Source organism: Miniopterus natalensis, chromosome 15 (assembly GCF_054644295.1).
Source record: "Miniopterus natalensis isolate mMinNat1 chromosome 15, mMinNat1.hap1, whole genome shotgun sequence".
Lineage (NCBI taxonomy): Eukaryota > Metazoa > Chordata > Mammalia > Chiroptera > Miniopteridae > Miniopterus > Miniopterus natalensis.
The window spans coordinates 33,146,781-33,169,744 of record NC_142095.1 but is presented as its reverse complement, the minus strand read 5'-3'; the positions used below and the strand labels follow the sequence as shown (position 1 = coordinate 33,169,744).

Below are 22,964 nucleotides of genomic sequence, written 5' to 3'. Positions count from 1 at the left end.
ATCCAGGTCTTTAACATTGACTTTCTTCCCACATAAAATGCTTCTTATTTCATCCTTTTAATGTGTCTTTTTTACAGTATAAAACCACCAATGTAAAATCATTCAAAGGAAACTTTTTTCCCTTTTTACTGTACCTCTAAATCTCTTAATCTGCTGTTGTATTTTTATACTTCAGTAGTTTGTGAGTCTTTCTGTTCCCATATTCCATTGGTTATGGTCGCCAAATCAAGGTATCCTCACTGCTTTTCCATACAGAATTTTCTGATATTTATCATGAAACTGTACTCTTCGTGGTTTGTTTTTATTCATATCTAGCGATGGATATTACCTCACAAATACTGTTAAAATAATTGTATCTTCTCCCAAAATCACAGTTAAAATTAAAATGGTTTTTAAAAAGGAATAGAGTGTTCTGTGATGAAGGCAAGAAACATCTGTGTCCAATCAGTTAGAAACAAATTGATCCACTTTATCATATTTCATTTGAAAGAAACAACATTGGCTGCTTGGAAAAACAATTTGTAGCAGGGGTAGGGGGGCAGGGTTTAAATGAAGATCTTGAATTGTCAAAAATTAAACTAGGATATTTCTATTAATCAGCCTATATCTTTAAAGTTGTTGGTTAGGTCCTAGGCTACTGGACATTTTTGTTTGATGAGCAGTTATAGAATGGGGGAAATGTGCTTATTAGTGAGCTGGGCAGACTATTACTTTCTCTTTATCTGAAAGGAGGGAATAAAATAGAAATGAAGAAAAGGCATAACTTTTGCCACCTCATTAATGCATTACATAGTAAACATGGGACAATGTGTAGATCCCTTGTATTTAGCCCTTTAAAGGCCTTATTCAAAAAATGGAAAAATATTTAGTAGCATTTAGGATAAATTTAAAGAACTATCTGGTTACTAGATATTTTCCTTTTCTATGGCAGAATTCCTCATGTCCATAACATGTTGGTTGAGGCTCTACAGCTCACCCCCACTCTCAGAGTGGCCAGTCTCCATTAATTGGACCCCGTGATTTCCACTTTCTGCTGTGTTGGACGTCATGAGCATTGCAATCCCTCTGGGAGTCACCACACCAGATACATCCTACTCAGATATGGCTGCTGGATCAGAGTAAGTGCTACTTCCTAGGTAGTAGGTGAATTACCAGTTTGTGTGGAGACAGCTTTCTTATGGGTATCTAATAATAAATATGTAGTATTTTTTAAACCCAAGCCTAGCCCACTGTAAATGACATTAGACCTTTCCCTATCTCCCATAGAAGCTGGATGGGGGAAAAAAGAGTTAGAAAGGGGAGGGAAAGAATTGGGGAGGGGGTCTCTAAGTAAATAATGTAATGAAATTTGCAAAGTAGTGACTACATTTTCATTTGTTTTGATGGGTGGGGAAGATTGAAATAAAGTAGATGTCACTACCTGCTTCTGTAGAATTAATGATTATTCTGATGGATGGAGATAAAGAGGAGTTCTCTCCAACTGATTTTCCTTGAAGGCCTCTTCCTATGTACATCTCGTGGTAGAGTAAAGGGGCTGAAACTTTATATGGGCAGGTTACTTAAACCTTCTGACATTTTGGGGTAGAAATTGTGGAAAGATAGTGTCATCTGTTTTTGATAATATTCATTGCCTAGAAAGAGGACCTTCAAAATCAGTGGTACCAAACTTTTTTTTCAGCTAAGAGCAGCTTTAGGAATTCAGAGTTTGTCGAAAAGTCCAATCCCTAAAATAGACTCTCAATTCTTGAAGAATTTAAATGCCAAATGGCAATGAAGGTAGGCCTTTGTTATAAAACTTTATATATTATTCACAGTTTTAAAAATTTTAGCCTTTTGTACCCCTTCTCTTTTAAGTGTCCGAGATTCCCCCTGCTCACAGATTCCCCCTCTTGTCCTTTTACCTCCCTTGTACCCAATCTTCCTTGCTTACAGAAAGGAAGTGGAAGCCCCCTACCTTTCAAGACGAAGTGGCACTACACAAGGATGTGAAAGTCCAGCGAAAGAGACCCAAGGGGCCTAGGGGGCAGCACACCCCCAGAAGCCAAGTCTTTTCCAGGCAGTACCAGGGATTAGGGTCTGGGCTGGAAAAATCCTGGTGTTTTGAATATGTTCAGGTCCAGTTCAGACTCTTGATCCCACAGCCACTTCTTGAGTGAGGTGGGTGTTGCTCTAATTCCCCTGTTTCTCTTGCCATTTTCACAGTCCCTGGGGATTCTTCCCCCTTCAGCAAAGAAAAGCAACTGTACCAGAACTCTGGGTTCAACTGCGTCCCTGATTGATAGTGGTTTTCTTCCTTAAAACTGAGAATATTAGTAAAGAGCATGTATATTTCTTCATAAAGCCACCTAGGATAACTGTTTACTAACTTCCTTGAAGAGGAAGGCTTAAAATGAAGCTACTCTAAGTAGCAGTGTACTATATTCTGGGGTAGTCTAGAGTTTAAAGCAGTTTTGGCCTTATTCCCATATAAAAAGGAAGTTGGGAGGGGGGATTGTGTTTCTTCCAGGGCTTTTTTTCTTTTTCTTTTTTTCCCCTCCCTGTTTTGTTTTTATATTTTTGCATGCCGAAGAGATTTAGTTATGCCAATAGCTGAGGTTTCCAGTTTTATAACTATTTCCCAAGTAAAGTACTTAAATATTCGTGCATTAGTAGGTAACTAGTTGTATAGTGTTAATAGATTTTTATAAAGTTAGCCACTAGCCTCCTATATGGATTGACTAGCAAACTATATAGATAAACAGCATTAACATTTGTGAGAAATTTCAATAAACAGATTAAATCAGTGAGTTTGGGGTAAGTAGATAAGAAAAAGACTGAAAGCAATTATTCTTAAAACTGGTATGTTTCCCAGAGTAAACAGATGACTGCCCATAAATGTTGCTAGGAAGTCCAGAAGTAATTGCAGAAAGAAAAAATACTTCTGGCATAAAAATTTGCCTGCAATGTTTCTATTTTCTGAGACATTTCATTCACAATCTCCAGGCAGATTTTTGATACTGTGGTCATAACTAATTACACAGTTATTTGTTAATATTTCTACAAAGCAAGAGAATGTCAGCAATTAGCTTATGTACCATTCTGTTAAATTATTGATGATATATTTTTATGCTTCATCATGCATATTTTACTGTCATGCATATTCCACTATTCTAGGCACTAGTATGAAGAGTAAATCTGGTATGAAGGGCAAGATAATTCAACCAAAAAAAAAGACCTAGATCTATTTATTTGTAGGGAAAAACTCTAGATAGATATAACAATGGAAGCAAAGGTTTTTCTGATTTTACAATCTTGCTGTAAATGAACTTCAGACATTTCCCAAGAGATAGCATTATAGCAGCAGGTTGCATATTGTACTTAGAACACAGTTGATGGAGTGTATCTGTTGTAAGCATGGGTTCTATGTATGTGTCCAACTGTCATAGTTCAAACATAGGGGAAGAAAGGCTATAGTTACATTTGCGTTAAATGGTTGACTAATAAAGAGATGCAATCCTAGCACTTTTAAGTTTTAGTCTATTTAAAATAAACATAAGAGCTGATATATATGTCAAGGCATATCCTAAGAAATATCCTGTATTTACCTGTCAACATATAACTGTGTATTGAATCAGTAATCAGTATGGAAATTGTAAAGTTTCCTCATCAAAAGATATGAGCTTAAATTTTAGTATTTGGCATGCATAGCAATATATCAAATGCTGTGCTTGACTAGAAAGTATTGTGCAGTGGGATGGCCTTTTAACCTCCAAAACATACATTTTATTTTTATTCCCTAGACTTGCACATGAATTGCATATGTTCATATTTACCCAGTTTGGAGATGGGTAAGATACAACCAACATAGCTACATCTCCATGGCCATCTTTTATTTCATATCACTTTCCTTTTTACCCCTGTCCAAAAAAAAACACACAGCAACAACAAACAAGCCATTCTTAATAAACAGCTGTCATGTTTCACCCTATGTGTTCAGTGGTACAAAATCTCTTATATAAAATATGTACAGCTCTTTGGAATACTTGTTTACCAAGTAAATTAACTGTTACTTTCTCTTGACTGTCCATCATAGAAACTAAATTCTACCTTCATTTTATTAATGCTTGTTTGCCTTTGGTTTCATTCAGGAAACCCCACCTGTTTCCTAATACCTCAGAATTGATTGCCTCTCAGTGAGCCATGTTCAGATCATCTTTTTCTCAAGAATACTGACCTACATTCTTGATGTATTCCCCACAGTTTCCATCTTGCAGACACTCCTTTAAAAATTAAAAGTAATAAAATGCATGCACTTCACTAACAGAGGATACTTTCCTATGTCTAAAGTTCTTCTTCACCTAGAAATTACCTTTGCTGTTATTAATAAGATCCCTTCTCACAGTTTTGGAGCATATGACTGGGTGAGTTGGATATATATATATCAGAATTTTTTTTTTTATCCCTCACTTTTCGGCTGACATTGTGCCATGTTGAACCTCACACCTTATTCCTGCCAAGTAGTACTATATATTGTATGTTTCAAGCAGGAAAAACATACATTACCTGAGGCAAACAGTATGCATTGTTTGATTTCCTAAAAGACCCTTTGATCTCTAAGGCTGAATTATGAGTGGTGTCATTGGAGTTTCTAATTTGTAAGTCTGTTCTGGTTAATTTAAATGACAGATAATCTATTATTCAGCCTGTTATTCAGGTCTGCAGTCATGCATTTGCATTCTTTAATATCTTTCAAAATTCCTCCAAACCTAACCACTTAAAGTTCTTTTTTTACCCTAAAACTTAAATTTTATCCTTTGCCACCTGTGCCTTTTTATTACTAAGTAACGGATTACATTGAATTCCTAAATTTGAACACATTTATAATTCTTTTATATCAATAAATTGTGCCTGAACTGTTTATTTTCCACTCAAGGAGGATACTAAAGGTACTTAACCAAGCTTCTTACTAAGCCTGGTTACTTAAGATCTCATGTAATTTTCTTTAAAGGTAGAATCTTATCCTGGTTTACAAACCATTTAGGCAGAGTGGAGAGAGCACAGGCTTTGGAGTCAGACATTGTTTCAAATCTTGGCTCTCTGTAAACTCACCACCTTAGTTTTACCCTTCTGTAAATATGGGGTGATATTTACCATGTTTAGTAGTTGTAAAGTAAATGAATTAATATATATAAAATACCTAGAAAATAGTGGGAAATTCAAAGTGGTAGTCACTACTGCTCTTTGTCATTAGACTAACAAAACATTATTTTAAAGTTCTGTTGTATTATGCAGCTGTAAAATAATTGTGTCCTTGATATGCTTGCATGTCATTGGTGGATGAGAAGTTATTACTCTAATATTTGAAAGGTGTTTGGGGGTTCATCAAGATGAGAGGTATAAATATAAGATGCCATTGTTTTTACCTGTACTTTCTTCAGGGTATCCTGTCTTGGTAGTGAATGGAAGAGGGCCTGGTCCCTGGGGCAGTGCAGAAGGCACTTTCATCATCTCACTCACTGCAAATGTCATGTGAGGTTTCATGGAAGTATTAAGAGATCCAATTAAGAAGAATAGTTCTGAGTCTAAAGCAGCCCAGAGTGGCTTCTCTAGGGGAAACTCCCTGCTCAGCTGGTACGTTTGTGTTTGTCATTAGGGACACCTTGTATCCCAGGTGCCTGCCTTGAGACATCTGCCTGTACTGGCTTCATGTTACACACAAATCCACATTTAATAACACTCCTAGTGTTATTTATAGGCATAGTTATGTTAATCAGATTTTTTCACTGAGTTCTTTCTTTATTCTAGTAGCTGGTGGTTGTGGAAAGAGGAGGGGTTAGAATGGGAAGTTAAGTCATAGTTTAAGGAAAGATTAGGTGTTATGCTATCATGCATTGCTTTTCGCCTTTGTGCAGCCCTGAATCTGTGGAGGCTAGTCCAGCAGTTAATGAGAAGAGCGTGTATTCCACTCATAATTATGGGACCACTCAGAGGCATGGGTGTCGAGGACTGCCTTATGCTGTGAGTATGCATTTGTTTCTCTCCAAAGCAGTGATCTTCCTGGAGTGTAATCCATTCTTATACATTGTGACTTTCTTGCAATGTTTATATGCAGCATGACGAAGTTGCCCCTTTTGCACTTCCCTGCCTCCAGCGGACGTCTAGCCCTGCATCATTGTTCTTGTTTTTATGTCCCAGTTGACCTTGGCATTTTGTTTTATCACTTTCCTGGTTGAAGCCAAAAAACGAAGGGTACTACTTTCTTCTTTCTTTCCATATGTACCATACTTTAGGGGAGAGAGGGGCCAGTGTTTGGACACTGTTGATTTAAAAAATCTTATTTTCAGGATCATAATTACGGAGCCCCTCCTCCTCCGACACCTCCTGCTTCTCCCCCTGTCCAGACGATCATCCCTCGTTCTGACCTGAATGGCCTGCCGTCGCCCGTAGAGGAACGCTGTGGAGACAGCCCGAACTCTGAAGGAGAGACTGTTCCTACCTGGTGTCCTTGTGGTCTTTCTCAGGATGGCTTCCTTCTCAACTGTGACAAGTGCAGGTAAGATCATGTTCCATCTAAATTCAAGCCTGGGTTGCTGGGATTAGGGTTTCTTAGTAGGGAAAAGCTCAAAGTATTCTTTCTTGTGTTTGTTAATGTAGATGATTCCTTAGTGCTCCTTGGCTCGAATTCTCTGCACTAGGTGAGAATTGCTGTCAACAAGGAATGAGAAATTGATGTTAAAGCTATTGAATTTGATATGAAATTTAATGTCCTGGAAACTTTTGGTAGGTGGGAGGAAGGGGGTAGTGTATGCAGAGACACATCTCCCATGTGTGCAATGATGTTCTGCATGGTGTTGGAAGGACTACTTTAAGTTTATTTTCCCTCTTTAGGGGAATGAGCAGGGGGAAGGTTATTAGACTTCATCGGCGGAAGCAGGACAACATATCAGGTGAGCAGAAGATGGGTTATGCCCATATTTTGACATAATATTTTGTATTTTAAATATTTGTCTCAGCTTCTTCTAAAGTTTTCATGATCCCTAGCTGTTTCTATGGAAAAGATTGAAGTCCTCTTAAGACTACCATGTAATCCTCTTAGTGTGAATTAAATGTATCCATAAATGACATTTTAGCCCTGTAGCAATCAAAATATTCCTTGTGAGCACAAAAAATCAGATCCTTTTTCTGTGTTACATATTGAGGCAGTGGAACTTTGGGACTGATTATAAGGGGACAAATATATACAATGTAAAACACAGTTTATATGTTTATTGCCAATGATACAGAAAGAGTCTTGTTTTCAAATGGAAGGTGGGTATTTATGTTGTTCTACAGATAGTTAATAGTAGAAGTAATGACTTATTGGATATGGGAAAAATCTAACAGAATAAGCTGCTTTAATGCGCTTTTGACTCTTTATACATTGTGAACTATGAAATAACACTTCCAGGTGGGGATAGCAGTGCAACAGAAAGCTGGGATGAGGAGCTTTCTCCTTCCACTGTGTTGTATACAGCAACACAGCACACACCTACAAGCATCACCTTAACTGTTAGAAGAACCAAACCCAAGAAGCGGAAAAAGAGTCCAGAAAAGGGTCGTGCAGCACCAAAGACAAAGAAAATCAAGGTATGGAGGGTAAAAGTATCTTAAATAGAAATATATCTAAAATAGCTCAAATTTTGGACCAAGAATGCACGAAAATTCTTTTAAGAAGTTTGATCCAGATGTTTGAAGGGCCACTTTTGCTCTACTTGCAAAAATCGGCTAATCTGTGTTGTGAACATGTAGACCAACCTCTCTTCTGCCACTCCATACCATCACAACTGGCACAAAGTTTCTTCTCCAAGTCCCATCCCAGGTATGAAACCCCAGCCCCACCTGGCACAAGCCCATATGTGCTACAGCCTCCAGCCTAGGCTTCCACAATCCTTACAGTATCTCCCTGCCTCCTCGGCCCAAAGCAGTCTGAGATTCTTGTCCTGGTACATGCCTACTTCATGTGATTGGGTTGATTTATTTCCTTGTTTCAAAAAAATCAGGAAATGTCTCTTGAATGGTCTAGGCTTCCTCAGTGTTGTGGTCACTTTCCTGTATTCTCAACTAAAAAGTCTCCAGGAGAAACCTCTTCTGTTTTGTGTTCTTTCTTCCCCATCACAGCAACTTTGTTGCTCCTAGGTGACTTGTCCATCCCTTGTTTAAGGGGATTGGTCTTTGTTTCCTTCTTAATTTCAAAACTGGTAAATCTGCCACCTTACTTAACATTTTAATTTACTTTTTCTTTTAGTGTCACAGGTGCATATAGGATTTAAGTGGTGCATGCTCTTCCCTGTTAATTACCTAGGTTCACAATGATAAGTACTGGAGTTAGCCACAGAGTTCACTCGCCTTGAGCTACCCCTATTCTTGATAATAGTGCGGGGAATTCAAGTGTATTTGTTACCTAGGGAAAAGGGGACAGACTAGAACACTAGTTCTTGCGTTAGTTTTAGTCTCAGATAGGTATAACTGTCATTCTTGGTACCAAGTTTTGTTTTGTTCTACTTGTTTTCCTCTTTGGGATAGGCATTTCGAGAGGGATCCCGGAAGTCCTTGCGGATGAAGGTAAGGGGTATTCTTCCCTGATGCTGTGTTTTACTTCACTGTGATCTTGCATTTTGGTCAGCTTCTTTCCTGACATTGATGGTCTGGGAATCTTGGATTCTGCTTTTTGTTAGTTTGTAATTGTTGCCATTTGGTTTTCATAGAGCCTTTCTCCAAAGTAGATTTTCTTGGCCATTTTCTGAAATATTTTCTCTTTCTGTAATTAGCCTTCATTTGTTGGTTTTTCATTAGCTGCTTTTCTGGGGGTAAGTGACATTTTGCCAAGTAAAATGAGGGTGATGTGTTCTGTTATTGTGATTGGCCTCAGCCTCAGGACTGAGGTTTTTCTGGTGATATAGGCTACATCTCTACACTAGCACCATGTGGGTTTTAATCACCAGTTGGAAGGATAATTTTCATCAGTAGGAAAGTAGTATTTATTGATAGGAATTACTCTTATTGGTATTACTTATATTTGAACCGTGTCTCCTGGCATATTTACGTGGTGTGGAAGATTCTGATGATGATCATGTGTTTTGTCTCTTCAGTTAACAAATAAAAGAGCTTGTGAGGCATAATTTTTGGATAGCAGTTGGAAAATAGAGAAATTATGTACAATGGACTTTGAGGTACTGGGTGACAAAAACAGAATTTGCCCAAAGGAGATTTGATTATACTGTCTGGTATCTTCCTTTATTTATATATATATATAGGAGAGCATCATACCTCCCAAACCATTACTTAGGACTTCAAAGCATTTAATTGTAATTAAGATCTATTTTAATTCTATAAGTATTCATATCCCTAAATGTGTAAATGACATAAAAGCAGAATCTTTCCTGTTGACTGTTATATGGGGAAAACATTAAAATCTTCTAGTAAGGATAAGCTTTTATTAGGATATGTATATGGAGCCACCAACATGACTGATGTTAACAAAGATTACAGGTGGCACTTTATCTAAAATTTGAAGGTCTTGCCTTGTATATACCTTTAAATAGACTTACACATATCTGTAAAAGAGATGAGAAGAAGACTTAGAGCCCAAGAGAATCAGAGTCGTGAGGTATCTTAGAACACCACTTAATTATTATCTCCTGCAAGGGGCCAAGTTTGCTTTAACTGCCTCTGTATTTTTGTCTCCTTTGCTTGCAGGGGACCTTAAGTAGACCTATGGAACAGACAAAGCCCTGATCCTAGCTTTCAAGCCCTTTTTTGTTTTATCAGCTATTGTAACTTGTTTTTAGAAGTTTGAAATGTTTTGAAAGCTATTGACCAACTCTCCCAGAAAACTACACATAAATCCCAAATATTGCTTGCTATTTCTAAATGTTGACAGTCCCATAAACGTGCTAAAATTTAGACAATAAAAAAATACTAGTAGGTTTATTTTAATTCTCATACCAGGATTTTAACTGGAGTTGCAAATTTTGTACTCAGAATTCATTATTAATAAGAACTTCGCCAAAGGTCTGAGTGAGAGATATAAGAATTGGAAGAATTTATCATTTGGATTTTTAATCCCAAAGTCAGATACTTCTCTACTTGGAGACGACTCAGAATTTCTCAACCTTGACACTATTGACTTTTTGAACCAAGAAATTTTGGGGCAGTTGGGGGAAGCTGTTTTTTGCATTGTAGGCTGTTTAGCAGCATTCTTGGCATCTACCCACTAGGTACCAGTAACACACAGGTGTGACAATAAAAAAAGACTTCAGATATCACCAAATGTCTCCTTATGGGCAAATTACCTTTGGTTGAGAACCACTGTTCTAAATCTACTGAGATGGAGTGTTCAGTACCCAGAAGAATGGGACAGCAGAATAAACAGAGTTGTATTCATCAATAACATACGATACTGTGGCAAAGGCTTCCAGTATACATTAAGTTTAACAAGACAAAAGTTTAGTGATCCCTACTGGGTCCTTAAACTTGGGAATACTGTTTGGGTATCCATAATCCTCAGTCTTATAAGCAAGCACCCTTAAGTCTTAGGTTTTGCACTTTTCTTTTGCTCAGCTGTTAACTGACATCTCAAGCAGATGATATTCTGTTCTCAGTGTGTTGGCCTTAGATGTTTCTTATATCCTTTGTTTGTTGTTCGGTCTTTTGGACTTTAGTATATAGAAAAAACAATGGTATTAATATTTTCCTGTTTCATGGGGAAAGGATGTTAGACAACAGTCAGTTAAAACAGTAACACAAAAATGAAAGAAAGCAATTATTACAATAGACATAAATGTTTTCTGTATCATTCATGGAAAATATATTTAATTTTCTTAAGCCTATTTTTGCAAGATTAGTTTGGACATGATTTATAAGTAACTTTGTTTACTGTCTTTTCCTTCTAGTCATCACTAATATGACATCATCACAGTCGGTGTTTGTTTTGTTTTCTGATGGCACCTTAACTCTTGAGCACCAGGGAGGAGAACATGTGTCAGACTTAAGTTCTGCCTTTAGTTCAGGCACATAAAAAACTGTTTGGTTAAAATGTTTATGTAATATAATAATCTTTTCTCAGTACTGTCACCATAGAGGGCATTGGTTTTCCTAGAGAAGTATAGCAAAGTACCTCTCAGCATTTTCCAGACTCCACCTACCCACCCCCTCTCCTCACCTCACCTCTTCAGAGTGTGGCTATTTAAACTGTCGAAAATAGAGTGTTAGAAAGATACACTCCAGAATGGTAACTTTTTCTTTGGGAGGTGAGATGATGAGTTATTTATTTATTTGGGTCACATGTATATTCCGAATGAACATGTATTAATTGTATAATGAAAATAAGTCTCACAAAAACATTCTCCTGAAGAGAAGTAAAATAGTTTGGGCTGGCACACTAATGGAGATGATCAAGAAGTATTGAAATTTAAGTGATTTAATATTTGAGGAGTCTCTTATTCATTTTCATGAAAGTTTTCTTGTTAACTTGGTATCATTCTTCTGATAACAAAATTGATTTTTATGACTTAAAAATGGTCATAAAACCAGTAATGGGATGGAACTATGATCCAGATTAATTTCTCACTTTTGAAATGAGGAAACGGAGCTTTTCTAAGTTGTTTAATGCTTCTCTGCTCATTGGTAATGAAACCGTGGTAGAAGCCAGATCCCTTGACTCCCAGGCATTATTCTTTTATGCCACACCAACTGCCAGGCGAAAACAAATTTTCTGAGACTCAACCTTTCCCCCCCCTCCCATTTTTATTCATGGACTCTGCTAACCTACCTGACCTTTGTTCTCTACAGAATTCTCCTTCTGAAGCACAGAATTTAGATGAGAATACAACTGAGGGATGGGAAAATCGGATAAGACTATGGACTGATCAGTATGAAGAAGCTTTCACTAATCAGTACAGTGCAGATGTACAGAACGCCCTTGAACAACATCTACATTCTAGCAAGGAATTTGTGGGCAAACCTGCTATTTTAGACACTATCAATAAGACTGAATTGGCCTGTAATAATACAGTAATTGGTTCCCAAATGCAGGTAAGGATCAAAGGATTAATGACTCTTAAGTAGTTGATTTTTAAGAACCCAGGAAGAGGGTATATATTGGAATTACCATATCTTTCAAATGTCCAAGGACTTAGAATAACAGATTAGCTAGCTACTGAGCTTCTTTAACAAAAAGCAGGTTCTAGTAACTGGAAACTATCCAGGTACATATTTTTAAACTATCTTTATTAATTAAAAATAGTTCGCCTGGCTGGGTGTGGCTCAGCGGTTAAGCGTCGACCTAGGATCCAGGCGATCGGGGTTCAATTCCCGGTCAGGGCACATGCCCGGGTTGCGGGCTCGATCCCCAGTCGGGGGCGTGCAAGAGGCAGCTAATCAGTGACTCTCTCATCATTGATGTTTCTATCTCTCTCTCCCTCTCTCCTCTCCTCTCTCTGAAATCAATAAAGATATGTTAAAAAAAAAAAATAGTTAAATGAAGATAGGAAATTTTATTCGGCCTCAGTAGGCATTATTAAGATTAAGAGAAAGCTAAGCTTTTTCCCCCCTCATTCTTACATTAGACATCGACCACTAAAATAATCCTATGTTTTTCTTGGATTTTTTTTTTTTTAATTGATTTCAGAGAGAGGGAGAGAGAGAAAAAAACATTAATGATGAGAAAGACACATCAGTTGGCTGCCTCCTACCCACCTCCCACTGGGGATCGAGCCCACAACCCAGGCATGTGCCCTGACCAGGAATCAAATCATGATCTCCAGGTTCATGGGTCGACACTCAACCTCTGAGCCATACTGGCTGTGCTTAGATCTTTTCTTGATGTCATTGTGCCCATACTTAGCTGTGAGGGGGGGGGGTGGTGACAGGTTCACTACCTTTTATCAAATCTAAAATTTCTGATCATTGAGCTAAATAATATATACAAATACATCCTAAAAATATTGGTGTTTTTCCCTCAATTAGAAAATATTTTTATTGTCTATTAAGCTGCTGTTGCTATTGTCTAATGTTAATACTCTGCTTTTATTCAGCTACAGTTGGGAAGAGTCACTCGTGTTCAAAAGCACCGGAAGATCCTGAGGGCTGCAAGAGATTTGGCTTTGGACACTCTTATAATAGAGTATCGAGGGAAAGTCATGTTACGACAACAATTTGAGGTCAATGGGCATTTCTTCAAAAAGTAAGAATATCATTTATTGAGCAGTGAGGGCTAAAGTGGGCCTGGCTGAGCAGTATGTCTATAAAAACAATTCTGGTTGATAGGATACTCTCTTGGGGAAAAGATTACAGCTCAAATAATGTCATGCCTGTCTGCCATTGCTAGAGAAGTGGGAATAAGTCTGCACATTGTTTAATGTATAAGTGGTAATGACTCCAAGCCAAACATTCCTTGCTTTGTACTTATTCTTTAATCAAAAGCAGACAAGCGTGTGATATTTTGCAAGTTTAAGCATTGCAAAAGACTACTGCTTCTTCTGTCAGCATGTGCTTTATATTTGAAGTCATGGGGTGGCCTTTCTATTTGTGTTGAGAATTACAGGAATTTTAATTATATTCCTAGACCATACCCCTTTGTGCTCTTCTACTCAAAATTCAATGGTGTAGAGATGTGTGTGGATGCACGTACTTTCGGTAATGATGCTCGGTTCATCAGAAGATCATGTACACCAAATGCAGAGGTAAGATTTCTGTAGCAACTTCTCTTTGAATGGAATCACCAAAGAATAAATCTACTGAAGAAACAATCTGAAAACTTCACCCAGATTAAGGTCTGTAGATAATGGTTATGATCTTTCATTGTAAGAGAGAGACAAAAAACAAAAGTAATGATGCTTTTATTCTGACAGGATGGGAGCAAGGAATGGATTTATTTTAGAGAGGAAGAAGTGAGGAAAGCATTTGCTAAAGAGAAAGAGCTAGACTGGATAAGAAGTTAAAGAGTCTATACTAAAGAAGTTGCCATATAATAAAAAATGTCATTGGCCCCAAACTAAGCCGTATGGTTGCAGTTTTTTTAGATTTTAGTTAATAGTGCTTTAAAAGAGTTTCTAGACATTTTTAGAATTGATTATTCAAGTGCAGCCATATCATAATAAAACAAGAAAATCCACAGAGCTTTTCTTACAGGCTAAGGAATTTTAATTCTCTGAAAACAGCTTTAAGATATAGAATAGTGACCCTACCTTGATTGCTAACATCTCAGGGTTTATTAAAGTATCATAACTTTTCAGTTACTTTATAATAGTTTCAAATGAAATGATGGATTTAAATAACAGACCACTGTAACTCTTAAGTGGGGAGAAATTATTTGGATAAAAAGGGTTTTTTCTTCTTTTGGAGAGTTTTTTGGTTTCTGTGATAAATCATCAACCATAAGCCTTATTCACACAGGTTCGACACATGATTGCAGATGGGATGATTCACCTGTGTATCTATGCTGTGTCTGCCATCACCAAGGATGCTGAGGTCACCATAGCATTTGATTATGAGTACAGTAACTGGTAAGACCTCTAAAATCTTTCCTAACATGAATAACCTTGTTTTATATATTAAACTATTAACTCTACTTTTGTTTCTTGCCATTTTCATCTTTTTTAACTAATCTTTTCTGCATATTGCATTTTCTGCCTAGAAATTGTGGAGAGAAAGACAGACTTAGGGTGGTTTTTTTGGGTTTCGGTTTTGTTTGTTTTGTTTTTTTATGAGACATAGGTACATAGTATAATACTGCTCAAAAGTCTGCTAACCAAATGTATTTTGGTTTACACTTTCATAGCAAGAATAGCAAAAACGGGTATGTATAACATTCCTAGAAATTGCAGTAGCATCAGTTGCTGTGCACACTGCACTTGTGCCAGGGTCATATAAAATGAGAATTTAAAGATTCACCCCATCCACTCAACTCACGTAATCTAGTTATGTATGACAGTGCAGAAAAACAGAGATGCAAATCACAGATAAATATGTGACAGATTTTTTCTTACTTGGCTCTTATAGGCAAAAAAGGTTATGGTTAATAAGTAGGGAATTAGTGGGTAAAAGTTAGTGGTGAATGTAGACAGAAGATAAGTATGGCCACTTATCAATGTGAGAGTAAAACTTTAGTCTCTGTCACTGATTCACTGCCCAATAAGTAGCATAAAGACAGTTGGGAGAATTGAATTTAGTGGAGGCTTTCTTTTCTTTCCACTGACCATATGTCAGTGGGAAGAGTTGGGTTATATAGAAGCACGGCATATTGAAAGTACTCATAGGACCCTCTAATGTCTCTGTTTAACTTATTCAAAGATAATACCAGAAGAAATTACTAATATTTTAAGAGAGTGAATGGGTAATATAACTGATTTTCAAGGGTACTGAGATAGGCATTTTTGTTTTTTTCTTTGGAGCAGTAATTATAAAGTGGACTGTGCATGTCACAAGGGGAACCGGAATTGCCCTATACAGAAAAGGAATCCCAATGCTACAGAACTGCCACTCCCACCTCCTCCAAGCCTACCCATCATTGGAGCCGAGACAAGACGGAGAAAAGCACGGCGGAAAGAACTAGAGATGGAGCAGCAGAATGAGGCTGTAGAGGAGGAAAGCAACCCACAAGCAGAACAAGTTCCTGAGAAAGTGACTGTATCCAGTGACCATGAGGTAATGTTCCTTGGCCAGAGGCTGTTGCCATGGTATTGATTATATCCAAATGAAGAGGATCCCAGGTTACCACATGTTGTTTTATGAAGGGAATCTATGGTAACATTTAATGCCCTTCATATCAAGGTGCATGCATGTTCATTCATTCCATTCTCTCTTCTTTTAAAAAAAATCTTTATTGATTTTTAGAGGGAGCGGAAGGGAGAGAAGAGAAAGAAACAATTGATGTGAGAGTGAAACATTGGCTGCCCCCTGTATGCCTCCTACTGGGAATTGAGCTCAGAACCTGGGCATGTGCCCTGACCAGGAATTGAACCGGCACCCTTTCAGGTCATGGGACTACACCCAACCAACTAAGCCACACTGGCTAGGGGCTCTTTTTTTTTTTGAAATAATGTCAAGAACATTTCAGCTACTTTCTAGGTTTTAGTCCAGAGAATGGGGCTAATCATCTTGTGTTTACCATGTGGCCTCACATGAGTAACACTGTCAAGCATTAGAAATTGTTTTTAGAGTTTTAAGCTGCCAGGGGAGAAAAAAAGATTGATTTTTCCTAGAACTTAGGAGTACAGCTGAATATTGCATCTATCTTAAAGGAAACAGACAATCCAGAAGAAAAGGCAGAAGAAGAGAAAGAAGAGGTTACAGATGACCAAGAGAACCCAGCTCATAGCAGGAGGGTGGGTACCTTATAACATCCTTTTGTTCGTGCTGACTCCTACCTACAGTGTATGAAGCCCTTCTCTTCTGAGTTTGTATCATCTCATTTCTTCCACGGCATGCTATACCAGCATCTGTAGGTTATAATTTGGGCCTTTTCTATAAAGTCAGTTCCATTAAGGATTTTTTACATTTATTTTTATACACAGACACACATAGTAGTTGTCTAATGACTATTATCTGATGATGGTCTTTAGAAGCCTCTTATTAACAATCTCATTTTCCAAAAACTGCCTGGTCAGTACAAAACGTGTCTGTTGGACTACTTACTCTGACTTAGGAATTTTCCTAAGTTTGTACAAGTTTTGACATTTAAAAATCCTTGTCAGTCATATGGATTCTAAAGTCTACTTTTTTGCTGAAACTATCCATGTTTATTTCTTTCCCTGAGAAGAAGTTCAGGAAAATCTACTTGGTTATTTTTGAACTCTGAAAATGCAGAGAAATACTGATTTTGATGGCTATTTTTCTGTTATATTAAAGTTTCAGAATAGCTGGCCTTCTTTGAAAAGTTACAGTTTGACTTTCCTTTACAACTCTTAGCACTTAGTTGAAATATTTAATTTTCGTTTTTATCTTTTGTTCTACAAGATATATATACTGCTAGTTTTTGTAAATGTCTATGACTTTTCATAATTAATATTTCTGAAAAGCTCTTCCCTCCTTTTGGTTGAGACCTCCTTCTATGCTACTGCTATTTTTTTCTAGACCCGGGAAGATAGGAAGGTTGAAGCCATCATGCATGCTTTTGAAAACTTAGAGAAAAGGAAGAAGCGACGGGATCAGTCCTTAGAACAAAGCAACTCTGACATAGAGGTTACTACCACCGCCTCAGAGACACCTGTAGGGGAAGAAACAAAAACTGAAGCCCCTGAATCTGAAGTTAGCAACTCAGCTTCGAATGTGGCCATTCAAAGCACCCCACAGAGTATTGGGGTGAACACCCGAAGGTCTTCCCAAGCTGGGGTAAGAGAAGAAAATACTCCAGGCCTTTGACATCCTTGCTTTTACTAATGTCAATTACCTGTTTTGGGGAATGGTGTTAAAATTCACATTTTCAGCTTTATCTCATATTGCAATAAATAAGGCCTTTTAATCAGCTTTGGGATGCAGGGGGACAGAATTGGAATGACTAGACACTTTAGAATGGAACATGATACTGTTTATGAATTCTTGGTGGTGAGTTCATAAAAATCATTTGGTTTTTATTTTGGCCCTTCTGTAAAGCACAGTTATGCAGCTGCCCTTTCATAGGATTCTCAGGATAAACTCATGTTTCCCTTCCCTACCCCAGCCCTGAATTCTAAGCCTTAAGCTAAAACTTCAGTGTCTGGGGAAGAAACAAAGGGAAGAATTGTATTCTTTGCTAAGAACCCTAAAATTAGGTGGCTTCAACTGATTTTTTACCTATTTTAGTTAATTGAATTTAAATGTATAAGTTTTTATAAGGATTACATTTGAAATTGGTGTTTCTAAATGCTTACTTTTTCACCAGTAAACATTCAGAATGCTTAAAGTGAATAAGAGACAAGATAGAATGTTTGCTGGTAAAAAATTTATGGTAAGCATTTACTCTGCTGCTGTTACAGGATGTTGCTGCAGAAAAACCAGTCCCCAAACCACCTCCGGCAAAGCCTTCTAGGCCCCGACCGAAGAGTCGAATTTCTCGGTACCGGACCAGTTCAGCCCAAAGACTAAAGCGTCAGAAGCAGGCCATTGCACAGCAAGCAGAGTTGTCACAAGCTGCCTTGGAAGAGGGAGGAAATAACAGCTCAGTAACTCCTACTGAAGCTGGAAGTATAGACAGTTCAGGAGAAAACAGGCAATTAACAGGATCTGACCCAACTGTGGCATCAGTAGCTGGATCCCATGTCAACCGTGCAGCATCTAAATACCCCAAAACCAAAAAGGTAAGTCACAAAAACATCTTCATAAGTCTAGTCTGGCAAGGGCTGTGTCTCAGTAAAGTTAGAGGATCTGTAGTTCTCCAGAAGAAACAAATACTTCAGTATTATTAATTGAAAGTTGTAGATAAAATGCTTTGACACAGAGGGCTAAAGCTGTCCTACTATAGTTCTTTTGTTCCTACAATTTTTAGCCAGAATTAAATGCTGATGCCTGGAATTATTCTTCCCTTTGTGCTCACAGAGAGGGTGAAGGGAAGATATCCTTGCATTTTGAATGCCCAATTCATACTCTGCAGCTGCTGTATCTACCTGTGTCCTAGTTTCTAGATGAGGTTTGTCTTTATCATCTAGCACTGCTGCCTCTGGCTTTTTCATCTGCAGCATCAACTAACAATCTCTTTTTGCCTTAGTATCTAGTTACAGAATGGTTGAATGACAAAGCAGAGAAGCAAGAATGCCCTGTTGAGTGCCCTTTACGTATCACCACGGACCCAACTGTACTGGCAACGACCCTGAACATGTTACCTGGTCTTATCCATTCCCCGTTAATTTGCACCACCCCCAAACACTACATTCGCTTTGGCTCACCCTTTGTCCCTGAGAGGCGTCGAAGGCCCCTTCTGCTTGATGGCACATTCAGCTCCTGTAAAAAGGTATGTCAATGTTTATTTTTAACCTAGGTTGCCTGCGATCATAACATACCTAACATGTTCTCCAGATAGCCACTCTGCCCATGTGAGTTCATTATGAGTTAGTTGTTCAGCCATGAATACTGATGCAGATGGGATGCATACTGCATTTTTGGTGCTCAGTTTGTGAGTATTCACTGTTGTCTTTTCAGAGAGCCCTTGAGGTTACTGAGTTGAGAGCGCACAGCATTTGATGCCTGGGTAGGGAGGGATGTTCTGTGTGTGCTCTTGTGGTATTGGTTAACATGTCCATTTGTGATTTTGAGTGAGATTGGGCCCCAGGTACTCTAGAGTACTGTTGCATAAGTTAAAAAATGATCGAATTGTGTTTTAAATTAATTCAGTCACTATTATCATTTGAATTCAAGTAGAGGAAATGTCCTGTTACAATTGGCATAATTCCTGTTCCTTGATCAAATGACAAGTTGGATTTTTTATCCCTAGCGAATATGGAACCTACTATAAAATTCATTCTCTCTCTCTCTCTCTCTCTCTCTCTCTCTTTCTCTTCCTGTCTCTACTCTCTCTAGTTACATACTGTTTTTGGATCTAGTGGCAGTAGTGTTTGAGTTGTTTTTGGAATGCTCTTTCTTAATTCCCAGAAGCCCTGAATATTTTCCAAAGGTGTCTCTCAGGAATAGATCGCTCCCTCAGACTATAATGTCGTTTTTGTGTTTCTAGAAGTATAGGACACCCTTTCATTTGGTCTTCCTTTGAGGTAGTCTGTTCCCTGGAACACCCTTTTCTCTTATCCTCAGATCTGGATTCAGGCTGCCTTCCTCAGTGTCTGCCATTGCCCTCCTCCACTGGCATCACGTACATGAGGATGCTGCATGTAGATTATTTGATGTGATGAAGTCTCCAACTCCAGGCAGGTCTTCCCTGACTCCTCCAAACTTAAAGCTTTTCTCTTTCCCCAAAGAGCAGAAATTATTTCTTGGGGGGAGGGGGGCATAAAAGATGAGCCAGAGTGGTGTGGGATATGGAGGGGAGGAGGGCAACAGGGATCTGTGCACAAAGGAAGGGCCCTACCACTGAATGAGCAACATACACTGAAGAAAGTCTTTTCCTAATCGCACATCTTACCAACTAAGTATTTGAGTCACTTACTGGTTTATTTGGGGGAAATTCCTAGAACTCCTAAAGAGCAATTTGACCATGAGATAATGCAATAACAGACTACTAGACTTGTGAGGATGTTAACTGTTGAAGCATCTTATCAAGCCAGATTGTAGAATCTCCTATTTTGGTCCTTTATGAAGGGTAGACAGTTAATTAGTACAGATTAATAGTGAAGTCTGAATTGTAAATAGTATGGACTAGATTCTTGAAATGATGCCTTGATTATTCTGATGCTGGGTTATGGTCTTTCTATTTCCATCTTGCTTTTCCAACTAGCAGTGTCCTGTGAAAACAAAAAACATGTAGAAATATGACTTAAAATTTCATAGAAAATCCACTTCTTAGAGGTCTTTTTACCTAGTTATGGTTTAGAGCTTGTATCTATGACTCATCTTTATATCTCTACTGGCAATAGATAGAAATCCCATTTAACTTATGTTCATGTTATATTCTCCAAATGTGTTTGTCCATCCTTAGTCTTGTTTTATATAGGCTCTGCTCAGGCACTTTCATCTATATGTGTTATAACCAGTCTTCGGTTCAGGCTATGTACTCTGAATTATCATAGCAGAATTACCTTACTTAAATTGGGTCTTTAAGTATAGGTCTGAATTAAGTTTCAATCACAGCTTTAGTATTTGCTGTTAACATATCAACATTATATTACAAAACCAGAATATAGCTTTCTATGGGGAAAAATAATGAAATTGGGTCTCTTATCCAGCACTCAAACTCAGCTTTACCCTAAGTGGAAATGGAGAAAAGTTATTTGTAGATTGGTTAGAAAATATTCATCTAGTGCAGGACCTGTGATTAAACAAAATTGTAATAAATTTCTGAAGATCCCTTAGAGAAGAATGTAAGTTTAAACAGTTAGATGAGAAAAACCATCCTCCATGAGATTAGTTAGAACCAGTGTATATTCTTAATAGGCCTACTGTTTTCTATCTAAGTAAAGGAGGTACAGGCCTCATAAGTAAAAAGCAGTGTAAAATTTCCTATGTGTATTTACACCTAGATTGTTAGAATATTTGGCAGAACATTTTATGATCGCCCTGGAATTTCTAAAGTAAATTGAATCATAGTTCTTCAAAAGCATGTTATGGTATGTCTATCTTTTGTTGGATCTTGCTTCACTTCTTATTTTAGAATGGAAGCATTTATAAGTGGCTAACAAATCTTTCAGTAGTATCCCTCCTTGTTCTCTCTAAATCTTCTCTAAACTTAGGACCTTGAAGGCATAATACGTGTGGGGCATTTGATCTCCCAGATTTCTTAGAAAACCATCCTGACTGAAAATGAAACACTGTGCTTTGCATTGGTATTTCATTGTATACACTGGTGGAAGGTTATTAATCTCTGTATCTCTATACATAGCATTGAAATTAAGCTGAATGAGTCCTCACTGAACAGGTATGCTAAGTACTCTGCTAGAAACTTTCTTCACATGCATTATCTCGCTTTGCCTACATGACAATGCTGTGAAGTTGGGATTATTGGCGTGAATGTACAGATCAGAAGCTTTGACTTAGAAGGGTTCAGTAACTTGCCCAGAGTTAGGCAGCTAGTAAAAGGCATGGCGAAGTTTCAAGACAGATCTTCGAACTCTAAAACCCAAATTACTTTCTTGCTCTTAATTCTTTAAAACATTTCTTTCTTCCATCTTTGAGCTTCCTAAAAAGCTCTTTTAATACATAGTTTCAGAGAAGGAAGAAATGTTCTTTTGGCCTTAATAACCATAGCTGGGACCTGGAGATGGGGGTGTCTAATTAATGTTAATTTATTATCTATAGGGGTGATTCAAACTTGTTAGATACAGATGTTCATGTTCCTTTTTTATGGACCCTAAAGTAATTGTGTAGACATATAGTAGGTCCAGGAGGAATAGGTTAGATCATGTTTGCTGTGTTTGATCTTATATCTAACCATGGCAGCATCTTATTCCTTAGAATACCCTGTCCTGGTTTTGTTTTTCCTTTTTGTAGTCGTCAGATCCAGAATATAAATTCTTTTGTGGGCTCATCTGCTTTTCTCTTGGAGGAAAGCATGGTAACCCCAAGTAAGTCCTGTCATCTGCTCTGGAAAGAAAAACCTATACTAAAGGTATCTGTAATGAAGGATTTTACACTCATTTCCTTCTGACCCAAATTTTCTTCATCTGTACACTGAGTGTTTTGGACAGCTTGACATCTAATATCTTTTCTAAGTCATACGGGGCTGTGGCTCTGACAGTTCATCTTTACATCAATATTCTGTGTTTAAGAGAGTTCATTCCTGGTCTTGTTTGGGCTTTTTAGAGACCTGGTCATATCCCACAGTGCTGGTGTGATTCAATTGATTGTTGAGATCTCTTTTATATACTTATTCACTGTTTTCTCCTCATGTTTGCAACTTTATTTTTGCTTTCATTTGGCAGTCCATAATGCCATTTACATGATGTAACATTTTTCTTGGTGAAATGTTTCCCACATTATTTCTAAGTTTCTAAGAGAGTATATCTATTAGAATTGCTCTCTTTAGTGAAGAGAATATTTACTTACCTGTAATACTTGTTCTCTAACGGTGTGAAATTATAAGCACCTTTGCTCTTCCTATTTGGGGGAGGGTCTGACTCAGAAATTGATGTTTATCAAAATTCGATCTGTCTTATGTTGGGGCAAGAGAGCCACAGAGTGGTGAGCAACCTACAACTGTGTATCTTAAGAGAACACAATTACAGGTAAGAAATTTTCTCTCTTCCACAGGATGCACAGTCTTACTATCCTGATCTTTATAGGCTTACTTTCTGACCTAAACTTACTTCTCATCATTTAGATTCCAATATTCACTACAAAAAATGTGACTTTTCCCCTTTTTGATTTCT

The 22,964-nt window shown here is 37.7% G+C and overlaps 1 protein-coding gene across 20 annotated transcripts in view; it reads left to right on the top strand.

Annotated features, from left to right (window-relative positions):
- SETD5 (SET domain containing 5) overlaps positions 1-22,964 on the top strand; it is a 78,602-nt gene that overhangs the window by 32,620 nt on the left and 23,018 nt on the right. For 6 of the 20 annotated variants that reach the window (XM_087824993.1, XM_087824997.1, XM_087824989.1 and 3 more), the window contains 16 exons: positions 932-1,118; positions 1,933-5,610; positions 5,892-5,997; positions 6,324-6,532; positions 6,868-6,926; positions 7,427-7,605; positions 8,542-8,580; positions 11,809-12,051; positions 13,053-13,201; positions 13,583-13,700; positions 14,413-14,522; positions 15,414-15,663; positions 16,260-16,343; positions 17,092-17,349; positions 17,973-18,293; positions 18,701-18,943. In XM_087824993.1, the coding sequence (XP_087681119.1) occupies positions 5,519-5,610; positions 5,892-5,997; positions 6,324-6,532; positions 6,868-6,926; positions 7,427-7,605; positions 8,542-8,580; positions 11,809-12,051; positions 13,053-13,201; positions 13,583-13,700; positions 14,413-14,522; positions 15,414-15,663; positions 16,260-16,343; positions 17,092-17,349; positions 17,973-18,293; positions 18,701-18,943 (2,460 nt within the window). In that variant the 5' untranslated portion in view covers positions 932-1,118; positions 1,933-5,518. The other 14 variants (XM_087825000.1, XM_087824994.1, XM_087824999.1 and 11 more) reach the window with 11 other exon arrangements.